The sequence below is a fragment of the Panthera pardus genome, unplaced genomic scaffold, assembly GCF_024362965.1.
Source record: "Panthera pardus isolate Hobbes unplaced genomic scaffold, ASM2436296v1 HiC_scaffold_10, whole genome shotgun sequence".
Lineage (NCBI taxonomy): Eukaryota > Metazoa > Chordata > Mammalia > Carnivora > Felidae > Panthera > Panthera pardus.
Window position 1 is genome coordinate 107,218,609 of NW_026526655.1, and position 15,327 is coordinate 107,233,935.

General features: G+C 39.7%; 1 protein-coding gene across 3 annotated transcripts in view; it reads left to right on the top strand.

Annotated features, from left to right (window-relative positions):
* Positions 1 to 15,327, top strand: part of CNTNAP5 (contactin associated protein family member 5) — an 801,428-nt gene that overhangs the window by 648,870 nt on the left and 137,231 nt on the right. For all 3 annotated transcript variants that reach the window (XM_019469410.2, XM_053909896.1, XM_019469409.2), the window contains exons 15-16: positions 13,565 to 13,692; positions 13,872 to 14,042. In XM_019469410.2, the coding sequence (XP_019324955.2) occupies positions 13,565 to 13,692; positions 13,872 to 14,042 (299 nt within the window). The remainder of the gene's footprint in view (positions 1 to 13,564; positions 13,693 to 13,871; positions 14,043 to 15,327) is intronic.

Consider the following 15,327-nt stretch of genomic DNA (forward strand, 5'->3'; position numbering starts at 1 on the left):
CATTATCTGCCACTTTCTGTGGCAAACAACCTTTATTAGAGGCAGCAGCGTTTTATTTTAGATATAAATTTTGTTCAACAACCCACATAGCAAAGATCAAGAGAACTGATCAGACCTTTCTTTTGTAAAGATGCCTACTTCACCAAGACTAGAATAACACATTGAGTGTCTCAGGGCAAAATCCAGGTGAGATCAGGGAGTTCCTTCTGTCATTCTTATGAAGGAGCAGAGGCTGAGATTCTGATTTAACTCTTCTGGATTTCATTCCTTTGTCTTCGGACAGTCACACACTCTAATATATTGAGTCTGGAAAATACCCTGTTATAGAAGCAACTGCATGTACTATTCCATTTGACATTTACTCACATATCACCTGTTTATTGAGTGCCTAGTCTATGCCAGTCAAGCAGTCTGCTTTGCAGAGAAAGCCAAAGGCATTGTAATCTCTGCCCTTGAGGAACTCACGGAACAGTGAGGGGGAAAAATAGTTAGTTAGCAATATATGGATCTTTGTGATGAATTTGGTAATAGAGATAAGTATAGATGTGCCCAGACCTGTGGTGGATATGGGCTGGGACAAGTGGCAATTAGGTTTTGAAGGACCGAAAGAAGTTAGCTAAAGTTAGTATAGTATGGGTAGGTAGAACCTTCATATGCTCAGACAGGGAAATGTGAAATAATATAAAAATCACTACTTCTCCTACACACAAATATTTTGGTGTGATTGTTGCCCCGTTTTCATGTGGGGGATTTATAAGAGAGGAAGACAGGAAAGAAGACTAAATCCAGATCAAGAAGCTTCTTGTATTTGAAATAGTAATGAGATCCCTTTGTCTATACCAAGATTGTGGACACAGAATATCCTTTCCAATATGAACCCTGCCAGAGCCTTGTGGAAATGCATTCATCACTTATCTATTCAAGTCTATTATTTAATGCAGAAGAGAAAAGGATAAAAGCACACAGGATTGTGAAATAGTCATGTTTTTGTTTTTCTTTTTTTTTAACATTCTTCCAACCACATTCTTAGCTTCCATGTGGTCAAGCTGGCTTTCCACACATCTCAAATTTTTGTTTCAGAAGAGAGTGCCCTATTAGTATCGCTAGTGTTTCAAAATGCTCCTAAGAAACCTCAAATGTATTTATCTTGTACAGTTCCCTCAAGTTTCTGCTTTTGGTAAAATTGGTCAGAAAACTGATTTGGGCTGGTGGAACATCTAGCTGATAGCATTTTGATGTATTACAACTTCTGGGTAATATTGTCGCTTAAAAATGTTACCTATCATGAACTGAAGTGTTCTTGGCATTTTATGTGCTCTATTTCATAGCATCATCCCCACAACGCTTGAGGTGGGTTTTATCATCTTTTTTGCCCAGAAAAGGAAACTGAGGCTCTGAGATGGTAACCTCAGTTCAGATCACGTGCCTAAGGGGGCAGAGTGGGATTCCTGCTGAATCCAAGGATACTCTTGGTGACTACATAAAAGGAGCCACCAATTTGAGATTTTCAGTTGTGACAGCAGGTGGGGATGCCAGAGACCTCTCCCAGGGCTTCTCCAATCACACCGTGGCAGCCTGTGGGTTTCCTTTTGCTAAAACAGGCTGCTCTGGGAGGCTCAGCCATCTTCCAGGCCTCTGGTAGTTGATAATAGTGTATTCTGTTTTAATCAACCTCTGGAACTGAATACATTGCTGCCAGACCAAGTAAAGGGGGAAAATGAGCATGTGGTGGGTGGGAGGGGAGGTGAGTCAGCCCAGAAGACGGAGGTGGATGGAGGGGAAAGAAGAACTTGACAAACACCAAAAGCACAACTCTTTCTTAGAGTAAAGGGAAGCGTCAGGTAGGCATCACGGTCAGGTGTTCTATCTCCAGGGGTTTCTGTCTCAGCCAAAGAACTAAACAGAAGGAAAAAGAAAAAAAAAAAGAAAGAGAAATGAGTAACAGTTTTACAGTCAATGATTGTAAAGGAACTTGTTTCCAACTTAGTGGTTTGACGTATAGAAATCTTGCCAATCGGGTGTTTTCTGATCCCATTACTTCAGACTGATGGACTGTGGGGAATAACGGAGGACACTGGGGGCAGTTCCAGGCTGGAGACAGCACAGGGACAGTGGGGCTGTGTGGGTGGGAAGCTGTCAGCCAAGTAGAGGGATCCAATGGGAGGAGGGATCCAATTGGAGGAGGCAGGGAGAGCCTCCTAGGGGTCCCTGTTGGTGGGGGCCCATGGCCCTAATGAGGACTTTGCTCAACCAAACAACCAGGTGGAATTGAAATGAAGCTCTGTTGCTTAACAGTAGAACATTTTTAAAAATTTATTCATAAGAAAGTATAGACATTTTTATATGATTTTCAGTAACTCTGTTCTTTGCCTTTTGTCCTTGATGTACCCTTACATAAAGCGATATGGTACAAGATAGGAAGAGAAAATGGTGTAAGGTTTAAATTCTGGTCATCTGGTCATCCAAAAAAAGGGAACCTATTATTCTGTTTCTTAAAAAATATATATATACAGGATATTTTTAGATTTTTTTTTCAGTATATGGAATCCTAAAGCTTCAAACCATTCTTTTGCCATTGATTCCACTTCTCTACCACAGAGAAATTATTTAATAAATGGTGTCAAATCCATGAATGAACAATTGAATGTGTTCCGTTGGGCATATTTTTACTTTCCATAGGTCAGGCCATGGTCATTGTAGGATTAACTGATCTTTATTTCATTGTTAGCTGTTATCCAGCTTTTATAACCTCACAAGAAACATTCACCCAAAGTTTAGCCTAAACTTTCCGCCACACATTCATTTCCCTTCTGGCTCTCAAAGAGTAGTTGGAAGTGGCCACTGTGCTCCAAAAGTTATCTTTTTATACATTTGCCTTCAACTTTTCTCTTTGGTAACTTCACATCTAATCCAGTCCCAGGACTTTGACCTTCACAAAGACCCTTCCTGCTTTTCCCGCAAGATTTACTGAGACAGTTGCCTTCAGGAGGAGGATGCTGGATACACCCAAGGGGTTTAGGATTCTGCTGTTCCCTCACATAGGCTGTTCTGTGGTCTCGCAGACCTCCTTTCCTCAACCTTCTACCCCTGAGATTCCCAGACTTGGGACAGGAATGGTGCCTCATTCTTGGTAGTGTCCTAAGATGGCGCAGGAGTCCTGAATCCTGAGAGAAAGGAAAGGATCACCTCAGAAAACACTAAGATTCTATGTTCTTTGCTGGTTAAATTTTATTATTCATGAAACTGTTTATGAGCTGTTCTACTGCCTATTGAGTTTTGAAAGTGCGTTTGTTCCTAGCAGGCAGAAATTATGAAAGCTTTATCTGTATTTTTACTTGCACTCTATGAATTCCCACATGCATCTAGTACTATAATCAGGGCCTGCACCTCATGTTAGAGAGAAGTATGCATGGCACATGGTAGGTCCTTCATGCATTGACTGCTGAAACAAGGAATGAAATAATGAATCCATGGGGTTTCCTTTCTCCCCATCCTCTCTCCCTGGCCAAATATGTCCTGCACTTACTAGCTATTGTCTGCTGTTTAATTCATTACATTTCCACTTAAAATGTATATCTTGGGGCAACTTGCTTTGGCTTGTTTAAACTATCCCATGACTAGATTTCAGATCGTTTTTAGACAGAATGTGTCATGGTGCATCTATTCTCTCAATAGAAAGCATCACATACTCAAGAAAAGAAGGAACAGCACAAAAATGGGGGAAAAGAACCTATATCCAGAGGGTGATAATTCAAAAGTATATCACATCGTTATTTTATAGAATTCTAAATGGAGTGAAATAGTTGATATCTTACCAAAGACAGCATTAGGGATTATTTTCTGTTTGTTTATTTGTTTGTTTTAGTTTAGTGCTGCCACCATCTATCATTTCTTGGGAAAATATTCAATATAAGGAATTTAAGACCTGTTGGTTCTAGAAAACAAAGCTCAGTTATAAAATACTTGTTAGTGTTTTAGACTCAGACTTTTATTACATCAGTTCTCTGTCAGGCTGTACAAATACAGTCTCTAAATTGTCTGTGGAATCGCATTACTTGGGTAATTGCAAAATTGTGAGTATCAGAAATAGAACTCGAAGTCAATATGAAGGTTAAGAGTTTGCATTTATATAGTATATTTTATATAACATTTTGATTCAGATTGTTACTGTATAACAATATATTATAATTATACTGAAAAATGCAGTGGGACTTTGGCTTCTATTTTCATTTGCATACTTATCACTAAGTGTACAGCATTACTCACCTAACAGTAGCTCTTACTCAGATCCAAATTACATGAGCTGCTTACCTCTTTTATCTGCTCTGCAAATTTGCTCACAATTGTCAGTTCTGACTCACCCAATTTAGGTTTCTATATTTAACAAAGCATAAGGGGAATATTTCTCTTGATTTTATTTTAAATTTTAGGAGCTCATTTTCATAAAATAAATCCATTCTATTATGTACTGACTATAAAAACTCAAATGTTTCAGAAATATTTAAGCAAAAAAGTAGAATCTCCTTCCTCACCACCACTTGGAATCCATACTTGTGCTTTGTATATATAATCTGACACCTAAAGATAATAGTTGGGCACATAAGGTACTTCTACATATAAATATCTTCCTATGTGTATGTCATATTCACTAAATGTGAGATCATATTGGGGTGCTTGGGTGGCTCAGTCAGTTAGGCGTCTGACTTCAGCTCAGGTCATGATCTCGCAGTTCACGAGTTCAAGTCCTGCATGGGGCTCTCTGATGACCGCGCAGAGCCTGGAGCCTGCGTCAGATTCCGTCTCCCTCTCTCTCTGTCCCTCCCCCCACTCAAAAATAAATCAACATAAAACATTAAAAAAATGTGAGATCATATTAAACATATTATTCTGCAGCTCACTTTTCTCACATAAAATATGTCTTGGAGAGCTTTTACTTGGCATCATTAAATAAGCATGAAAACAAGTATATCCTGTCCATTTTAATAGCTGCAAAGTATCCATAGTATGTCTGTATCATAAGTTATTTTACCGTTCCTTTATGATAAACCTTTTCCTTGTCAGTGACTTTTCAGTCTTAGGGGGAAAAACGCTGCAGTGAACATTTTTGAGTCTTGATTTGCAAGACTCTTTGAAAATTATTATTTCTACTGCATAGACCCTTAACTTAAAATTGTCAAATTATCCACTTTTCTATTTTGGTAGGTGTGGCCAAATTGCCAAAGGGACTTAGGATGTTACCCAGACCACAAAGGGGATCAGTTCAGATCTGGACGCCCTGACTCTGGGGGACATGCTCCTCTACCTGAGGAGGAATATGCAGAACTCAGTAGAGGCAAACATGGCCACAGAGAGAGACATAAGATACAACTTCTTTTTGCTCAGAACTTGCTGGACACCTTAGCCAAGTGTGGACAGCTGTGATGGGCCCCAGGTGATAATGAGTTCCTCTCCACTTCCTTCTCTCTGCCTTGGTCATTTCTGCCATGACTGGTATTGCTTCTGAGGTCCATGGGGACCCTCTAGGCTAACTACAGATAAATCCTAGTGTTTTCTGCATTTTTCTCAAACTGTAGAGTCTTCATCATTAAGAACAGGAGGAGGAGGAGAAAAAGAGTAGGAGAGGGAAGGAGGAAGAGAGAAAATAGTTCTATCTCCTTTGTAAATCTGCCTTATAGATTTGCAGTAAAAATAGGATGAACTAATACCCATAATACACCTGGAGCACACAACTGGGGTGCCTGGGTGGTTCAGCCGGTTAAGCAGCCGGCTATTGATTTTGGCTCAGGTTGTGATCTTGTGATTCCGTAAGATTGAGCCCCACACCGAGCTCTGTGCTGACAATGTGGTGCCTGCTTTGGGGTTCTCTGTCTTCCTCTCTCTTTGTCCCTACCCTTTTCACACTCTCTCTCTCTCTCACTCTCTCTCTGTCTCAAAATAAATAAATATACCTTTAAAAAAAGAACACACAATTGTAGCTACCTTTGCTGGCAGCACCCTCATTTTCTGGATATAAAATGTAATTTATCTCTAAGTAACATTTTATTATGTAATGAGATGACCAAATCCTGGATTTGTCATTTAAGTAACTATACAGCCTAAATCATTTAGCCTCTCTGAGCTTCAGGTTCCAATTTTTTTTAAAGGAAAGAAAGAAAAAAAGACAGAAAGAAAGAAAGAAAGAAAGAAAGAAAGAAAGAAAGAAAAGGGGGAGGGGAGAAGGGAAAGGAAGGGAAGGGAAGCGAAGGGAAGGGAAGGGAAGAGAGAGAAGAGAAGAGAAGAGAAGAGAAGAGAAGAGAAGAGAAGAGAAGAGAAGAGAAAAAAGAAGAAGCATATCTCTGGTATCTCTGTTGAGTCCTGGCTGAGTTAGCAGTAACTTCTGCATCTAGCTGATGTGCCATGTATTTATTTCTCAAAAATTTGTTAGCCATCATTTTTATTATTTTCCCTAGTTTTCAGTGTCTTAAATAAATGGGAGGAAGCAATATTAATTTATTGAAGTTAATTTCTAAGAAAAAAATACCTACATCTATGTCATAAAATAAATAGAATTAAGTAGCACACTGGAACACTCATAGGTGAAATGAGGAAAGAACAATGAAGGCCCCTCTCCCCAAAGACAGGGCTGCCCTCTGAAAGTTCACTAGTTAAAATCATCCTGTAATGGATGGGTCTTCCCGCAACAGAAATAAACCAAGAGATTGCTTGTAAATGTGTAACCGAAGAGTTTGTGGGCTCCCAGAACTCCTGTCAAGGTGACCCCCGTGTAATCTCAGGGAATGCAGGGCTGGAAAATGATTGCAAATTAGTAAACTGAAACCTAGTCAATTGAATTGTATCTGGTGTGGAGAAAGCCTGTGTGAACGGAATGGGGATGGTCAGCCGGAGACCCACGAGGACAGCTCAAGGACTCAGGGTCAGTGCTATTATTCCAGCACGGTTCAGAGAAGATGTAGGCTAACTGTGGGAAGGAGCAGTGTCCCCATGCAAAGGAGGGAGACAAGGAGACCAGAGGAGCAAGGTGATGACAGCAAAGGTGTGCTGTTCAAATCCTGGCCTCTCCACTTGAAAATGATGCACCCTAGGAAGTTCGGTCACCTCTGTGAAGCTCCACTTCCTCTCCTGCACAAGGCAGGTGATGATTACAGCATTGTCATAAGGATGTTCTGTGGACTAAATGACAGCATGTGTGAAAATCTACTTTTATGCTCACATGGCCAGGGAAAGGCAAGAGGCAGCTCCCACGTTCACATTCAGTGATAGGAGGCACTCAGCTGAGCCCCAGAGCCAGCAGTAGGTTCTAAGAATAGCAGCCTTAAACTGGAGTAATGCCTCTGACTCCTGGGTCATTTACTTCAGAACTCACCCTCCACGGGGACGCCTGGGTGGCTCAGTCAGTTAAGCGTCCGACTTTGGCTCAGGTCATGATCCCGATGGCTTGTGAGTTCAAGCCTCACGTCAGGCTCTGTGTTGGCAGTATGGAGCCTGCTTGAGATTCTCTCACTCCCTCTCTTTCTGCCCCTCCCCTGCTCGTTCTCTCTCTCTCTCTCTCTCTCTCAAAAATAAATAAACATTAAAAAAATTTTTAGAAATAACACTCTGTAAAAGGTAATTGTGGTTTTAATAAGAATTTTATTGTACACTCAACCCTGTTAAATATTTTGGAAGTTGGACCATACCTCTAAGAGACAGAGACCTCTTATCATAACCAACCAACTTTTAAATAAGAGTATGAATCATGGTTCACATTGCTGAGTATGTTTCTGGGAGTCTTATGGTGGAGAATGAGAGCAGAAAGACAGTAGTGAGCTTGACACCAGAAAGCCAATGTAGGTAACCATCACCAAGGCCTGGGCGAAGACCCATGAGCTCCCTCTAAATAAAACTGAGGCCTGGAGGGTGAGGATAAGGCAGTTGGATGGAGAGACATAAAGCAGGTGAGCTTGGTGGAAGTGGTTGATGAAGAATGAGGCAGGAGTGAGACAAAGAGAGAAGACCTGTGTGTGTATGGCCTCAGTCACTGGGAGAACGGGGCCGTGTCCTTCACAGGACTGAGTAACACAGACAAGTAGAGGAACAGATCCCTGGAGCAGCGACAAGTGGAGGGGGCTGGGGCATATTCGTTAGAGATGACAGTTGACATCCAAGGAAGGTGTTCGGTAGGCAGCTGAAAGACTATGTGTTCATTGTGTCTGTGACGGGAAGGAAGGCAACGCTGTGAAATGCTGCCACAGAGTGGAATGAGTTAGGGGCTGACATATTCATGGAAGTTAGCAATTCAGTGAGTGGGGCTGCCATGGCATGAAAGGAGAGAAGGCTAGTTGGGGGAGAAGAGGGCCAGGAGATAAAGAGGGAGAATGCAGACAGTTCTGTGAAGAACTTTCCTGGCACTAGTGAATGCTACTTCTGTTCATATCCAGAGCAGATCAGTCAAACCAGGCCTCCAAAAATCTCCATCTGTGGTAGTGTTTTCTTAATTAATTTTATACTCATAAAATCTTGAGGGTCATGAAAATTTCCTAATAATAAGGTAATATTGGGTGGACTTTGGCTGTATTCATAATACCCAGTCCTGGTTTCGTTTTCTCCCATCTATTTGAGAAGAGCACTCTGGTTTCAAGTTTCTAGAATGTTTTAGAACAACTATAGTTTCTGACATGTTTAAATATTTGCAAAATTGTCTTGTTTTGCCCCTCATGTTTCTTATGCTGGGAATGGAAAACAAGCCTCCAGACATGTTCTGGTCAGCATAGGGAACAGGGGAATAGATATGGCCTCCTGGTGTGGACTTGCATATGTGGCCACAGTCGATGCTTGCATTTGTTTTTTTGACAACCAAGTGAGAGCCAACCTTCAGTCTAATCCCCTATGTCATTTTTATTAGGAAGTCCTAAGAACGAAGACCAAAGGGAAATAATTGCCTTAACCAAAGTTAGGATGGAATTACTGGCAAGCATCAATACAGTTCTTCAGACTTGCAAACTTGCTCATGGGCATTTAGTTGGCCATTCTTCCCACCCAGCCATGGAAGGTGAAGGGCATTATGTCACCAGCTCAAGGGAAGGGGTGTGCTGAGGGTCTTGAGACTGATGCACTCAGATTCACGCACAAGGGCTTCAAAGTTAGCTGGGGCCTTAAGGTTTTGCATAATTTTCTAGATTTTTCTACCTTATGCATAATGATATTTATTTATTTATTTATTTATTTATTTATTTATTTATTATTTATTTATTTTACTTTGGAGTGACTGAAAGCAATAAGAATGTAAAAAGGAAACAAAAATCTCTCTTGATAGGTTGAGTTACCCAAATGACTCTACTAAAAGCAGCTTACCGAGCAGAAGTGAACTAAAATTGGCTGATGAAAAAATAAATGACAGCATGTGACTTTCACCATATTTTACCCGTGATTCACTAAAGAAATCAGTGGCCCCTTTTTGCCTATGCAATTCTGAATTTGGTAAAATCCCAAGATGCAGATAATAAAAGGAAGGGGAGACCACATTTCCTCTTACATGTCCTTTCATTGACCCTTGTGTGTTTCCTGAGGACCACATGTCTGTCCCTTGTACCCTTGCAGCCTCCAGAAGCTGGAGTCACTGACTGCCTTCTGCTCATTCATGCCAACCGTGAAGCTCCCTTTGTTATTTTTCTTTAAAAAATTCTTTTTATTTCACTTTTTTAAAATTTCAAAGCTTACAGGGAATTCTAATAATTATTGAATCTCCACCTTGTGTTAGTGTGTGGTTTTATATACGTTATCTCCTTCCATTTATATAGTATCAAATTGATATTATTAAAAAAAACAAATTGATATTATTATCCCCATTTTAGAGGTAAGGAAACTGAGGCCCAGGGTGACCTCACTGACATTTTATAACTAGTGTCTTGAGACACATGGATTCAACCCATAACTGTCTGGTCAAAATGGCAGTGCTTTTCCACTACAACACAATGGCTTCTGCACTTATAAAGTACTTAAGTGCCCTGTACCCTTAGGAATAGGCTCGCCTATTGTTCCAAAGGAAGACAAAGTCTATAAAATGTGTGCCCTTAAGAAGGTAAGTTCAAACAAAAGAGAAAGGAAAACAAGTCAATGTGTGGAAAGAAATGTATAGCTCTAGACTCCCTACTTATCACTAGGCACCACCCTAATTTGTATCACTGGGTATCATCATATGGTTAAAATCCACCACCAAAGCCCCCAGGTATCCTACCCATTGATGCTTTGAAATCATGCCTATCACTCACAAATTGAATTAAATCCACTTTTCTTCTCCCTGTGACATTAGGAGCATGAATAAATACGCAAAATATTGTTGATACCTAGATTGTTCATAGACTGCACACAACCCTCACCTGCATTTTATTGGCCAGTGCAGTGTTGGCTCCCACCATATCCTTCCTTCCTTCCTCCCTCCCAATCACTTTCTTCCTTTCTTTCTTTCTTTCTTTCTTTCTTTCTTTCTTTCTTTCTTTCTTTCTTTCTCTTTCTTTTTCTTTCTTTCCTTTCTTTTTCTTTCTTTCTTTCTTTCTTTCTTTCTTTCTTTCTTTCTTTCTTATAGAATTTTAAATCCTTTGTCAAGGTTTGAAAATTGAGAAGTTTTACATTAATATTGCAGTCTGACCCACTTGTTTTACATTCATGAATATCATTATTACTTGTTACTAATGGATCCACTGTCTCCTTTAGCCAGAACAACTGTTTTCGACCAGTTTTCCTCCCTCTCTCTCGAATGTATGTGTCAGGTTCCATTTATTATCTAACACAAAACTGGCTTCACTCATTTTTATTACTTATTTGGCCCTTGTAGGGAATTACTCATTTGGCCCCTGTGTCTATCATAATTCAACAACTTTGGAAAGCAACTTCCTTTTTTTTTTTTTTTTTTTTTTAGTTGTCAGATTTAAAAAAAAAACATTTTTGGTATTGTGTCTTGCATCATCAAACTTTTTTCTCTGTTATTTGGAAGAGATTTTTATCCTTAGAGTGCTATTTGTATATTACAGCACTTTAACCCAGGACATCAAATTGAGGCAGACAAGGTGTCAAGTGTGTAAGGGAGGCAGTAGTTAGCATTGATGGACAGGCTTCAGAATCAAACATTTTCACCCTGAAAATGAAAGTGGAGAGAAAATCCTAAAACAAAATGGTTTCTTCAGGGTTGCATATGTGTTTGTCTGTATTCTACTTTGACTATGTGGAATTTGCTTTGAATTCTCTGCTTGAAAAGATATTGGAGTATGAAGACTAAAATTTTATTCTGTGTCTTTGTAACATTCATAGAAATCCTTTGAAACATAAACTAAAGTCTTATGCCCGGCCCTTTGAATGGCCTCTAAATATGGTACTCAAATAGTAGAAAATGGATTAGTGCATTTCTTTACCTTTTTGGCTACTTGACCTGAAGGGTATGTGTGCAGGTGAATATTTCATTTATTTATAACCAAGATGGATTGGTAGGTTTTTCTCCAAATCTCGTGAGTTGGATGCCAAAACTTAACATTTAATTTTCTGTAGTGTTTTGTATAGTAGGCGATATTCAATACAGAATCATAGCTGGAGGTGTGAAAAAATGGATTGACTTGTCTGAGGCTGCAGAGGGTTCAGGGACAAAGATAAGAACTAAAATGAGTATTACCACCACCATTTCTGAACAGTTACCATAGCTCAGGCACCATGCTAAGTGACTATATGATCTCATTTAATTTGTTCAATAACTCTGTGGTATAGACTTTATCTCCATGTTAAAATTGAGGACTGCATGGAATCTCAGAAATAAAATGATTTGCCAAAGTTAAAACAGCTAGGAACTGGGGACTTGGGGTTCCAGAACCAATCTGTGTGCTTCTAAAACTATGTCCTTGAAGCATTACATCACATTACTGCTGCCAGGCTTCCCAGTTAAGAATTTGGGATACTGTTTTCTTGGTCTCTAAACTCAGAGATGTACATTCTATATAATGCTAATGAAATATAACATTGGTTTTGAGTGTGTTTTGAGTGTTTTGTTGACTTCTTTGTGACTACAGAGAGACAACCAGTATGAATCTGCTTCTTTGTGTTGTTGTTACTTTGCCTTGAATGTTGGTGCGTGGTGCTGGGTCTCCCAATTCCCAGGCACAGGCAAGATGATCCATCCAGTGCTTAACTGAGGTTGTATAGGTGGAGGGTCCAGCCCACTCTGTGGGGTTCTCAGACTGCCCCCATAGGATTGAGTTTGGCTTGCCATTTAAAGTTGGTAGCATGCCTGATGGATGAAGCATGGTCATGAAAAATGCCCCATCATCTTTTCTAGCAGGGAACCTGATGCTCAGATCAGTAAAATGGAACAAGACCATAACGCAGAGTTTGCCTTGCATGCTTAAAAAGGTTATTGAAGAATGTTGGTTACTATCTCAAGACTCGCTGTGATATAAAACATTTTGTATTTTTTTTGCCCCCTGTGTTTCAGAAATTTCAGTCTTTTGTTAGTCATGAGTTTCAAATTATCATGTCAGGATGAAATACACAATATACAGGCATCTTCAAAGTCTTAAAATATATGTGTATACATATATGTTAAATTTACACCAGGCTATTTATGGCACGCTTGTTAAATTTAGATGCAGGGTAGATACCGAGCATGTGACTGAGCCTCTGCCCCTTGTGTCCTGTGAACTTAGGCAAGTTATCTGATGTCTCTGAGCCTCAGTTTCCTCATCTGTGAGGGAAAATATTGGTACCCACTGCATAAGGGTGCTGTCTGGGAAAAAAAATATCCGCTGGTATGTTTCTGGCTCCAAATATTCATTCAATGCCAGTTTCTTACCTACACTTTCATTCTCTCAGTTATTAAATGGTTTGTCCTTACCATGAGTCAAAAAACACACCTTTAAAAAAGGGAAAAACAATAGCTTCATCCATTTATTTTTAACTTTTTTTTTTTTTTTTTTTTTTTTTTTTGCCACAGGGTGACTAGTTAGTTCTCCAGCTGCATAATTAACAAAGACAAAGCCCAAGCCCTTAACTACCAACATCTTTAAAACATAGAGCACAATGAAAAGCAATAAACCAGTAACTCTAGAGACTTGTTTTTACCTAGAGTTAAAAAGGTGATAAGAAACATCCCAAGCTGATCAGAATCTGGAGGCAGGAGGCTGAAACAATCCTTGGAGTGATTTCAAGTGGGATTTGTGGCCCCTATTTCAAGTCAGTTACTGAGCTACCCAATCTCTTTGTGGCAAGAGAGCTGATGTTTGATGTTACATCAGCACTGCATCGGGCAGGTGGGGTGCTGTTAGCTACAGCAAGCCACAGCAAGCTCTGTAAATTACCTGTGTTTCTGGAAAGACTTAGGGAAAATGTAAATGCCACTGGTTTTTGGAAGCTGGCCAAGGATTTTGTAATTAGCATTCCAGTCTTTTGCATATGCTTATGAGATGAAGAGCCTTCTGTCTCCCCCATCCCTGCCCCCACCCTGCTGCTACAACCACCCAAATCACCTCTGAAAAGAAGAGTCTTGGAAAAAGAGTCCCTACATAATCGACATTTTCTCCTCTTTTTTTCTTAAATTTATGTTTTGCAGGACAAATGATACTGGCTTTCTTTCCTTCAAAGACCACTTGCCTGTCACTCAGATAGTTATCACTGATACCAACAGATCAAACTCAGAAGCTGCTTGGAGAATTGGTCCCTTGCGTTGCTATGGTGACCGTGAGTACTAAATGGAAAGAAGCTTTCTCTCTTCATTACATAAGCACAAGATGTTTTTATTCCCTTATCCCTTTTCCCTGCAGTGTCCCTCAGTCTTGAAAATTATTCACATGCCCATTGCTTTTCTCTATCCCATTCCAAAACAATGAATCACGCTTAAGGATTTTTTTCATTTGCAGGGCACTTCTGGAATGCGGTATCATTTTACACAGAAGCCTCTTACCTCCACTTTCCCACCTTCCATGCGGAGTTCAGTGCTGATATTTCCTTCTTTTTCAAAACCACGGCTTTATCGGGAGTTTTCCTAGAAAACCTTGGCATTAAAGACTTCATCCGACTTGAAATAAGCTGTAAGTGCCCTCATTTATGAATTTAATGTAATGCCAACAGAAGTTCATGTGTTATCTTCACCACTAACAACTGGTATATGTGGATACTATCAGATTAATAACTCTGGACATTTGTAAAAATAGCCATGATAATTTCTGGTTCCTTCTAATGCTCTTTGTTTCATTATTACCTATCGGTATTTAGTTGTTCTCTCTTCAAAATAGGGCATTCTTTGGGGCGCCTGGGTGGCTCAGTCGGTTAAGCGTCCTACTTCCACTCAGGTCACGGTCTCGGGATTCACCAAGTTCAAGCCCCACCCCTGGCTTTGTGCTGACAGCTCAGAGTCTGGAGCCTGCTTTGGATTCTGTGTCTCCCTCTCTCTCTACCCCTTGCCCACTCACACTCTGCCTCTCTCTCTCTCTCTCTCTCTCTCTCTCAAAAATAAATAAACATTAAAAATTTTTCAAAATAGGGTCGTCCTCAAATTTCCATAGGTACCTATTACAGTGTCCTTTATCTGTCCAGGGGTACTTCTTACCTTTGACTTTAACCTTCCACACCCCAAAACTTTTTCAATACAATTTCCATGGGAAGCTGAATGTGTTCTTATTGTGCATTCTATTCACATTTGGGGTCTACTTTTTTTTACTGTACTTTTGCTCTGAAAGTGATTTCCTGATTTATTTCCCACCATTAGGAGTGTGTGACTATCCAATCAGAATCCCCATTGTTTCTCTACCACTTGTACCTCCTAAATTTTACCCCAGGACGTGGCTCATTTTCTAACATCCCATCTCCTATATACAAGTTGTATTCATTAATGATCATAAAGATAAATGAAAACTAATAGAAATGCAAATGGCAAAATGTGCTAATATTGAACTCCTGTATGTTATCATGCCAATCAAAATTTCCAATACCAAAAAGAAAAGACAATGTAGTACATGAAAATTTTCTAATTTTAAAGTAAAAAGGGGGAAAACATCCCTGTGTATTGCTTTGTTCCGGTAATAGTCATATTCAAATGTCTGTTCATTTGACTTTATTTCTGCAAATTTGTGGATGACTTCATCAAAACTGGTTATCTTTACATGTGCATGTTCAAAACAGTATAATCAGATTTGTCCATCTATCTTCTCTTATACTGATCAAAGGATACTTTTACTAATTTTAAATGAAAAAAAATTTTTTTTCTCATCAAGCAACAGACATGTAAATTTTAGGAAAGGTTTTAAACATAAAGATAAGCTTCATAGAGGGGCACCTCTGTCGCTTAGTTGGCTGGGCGTCTGACTCTTGGTTTCG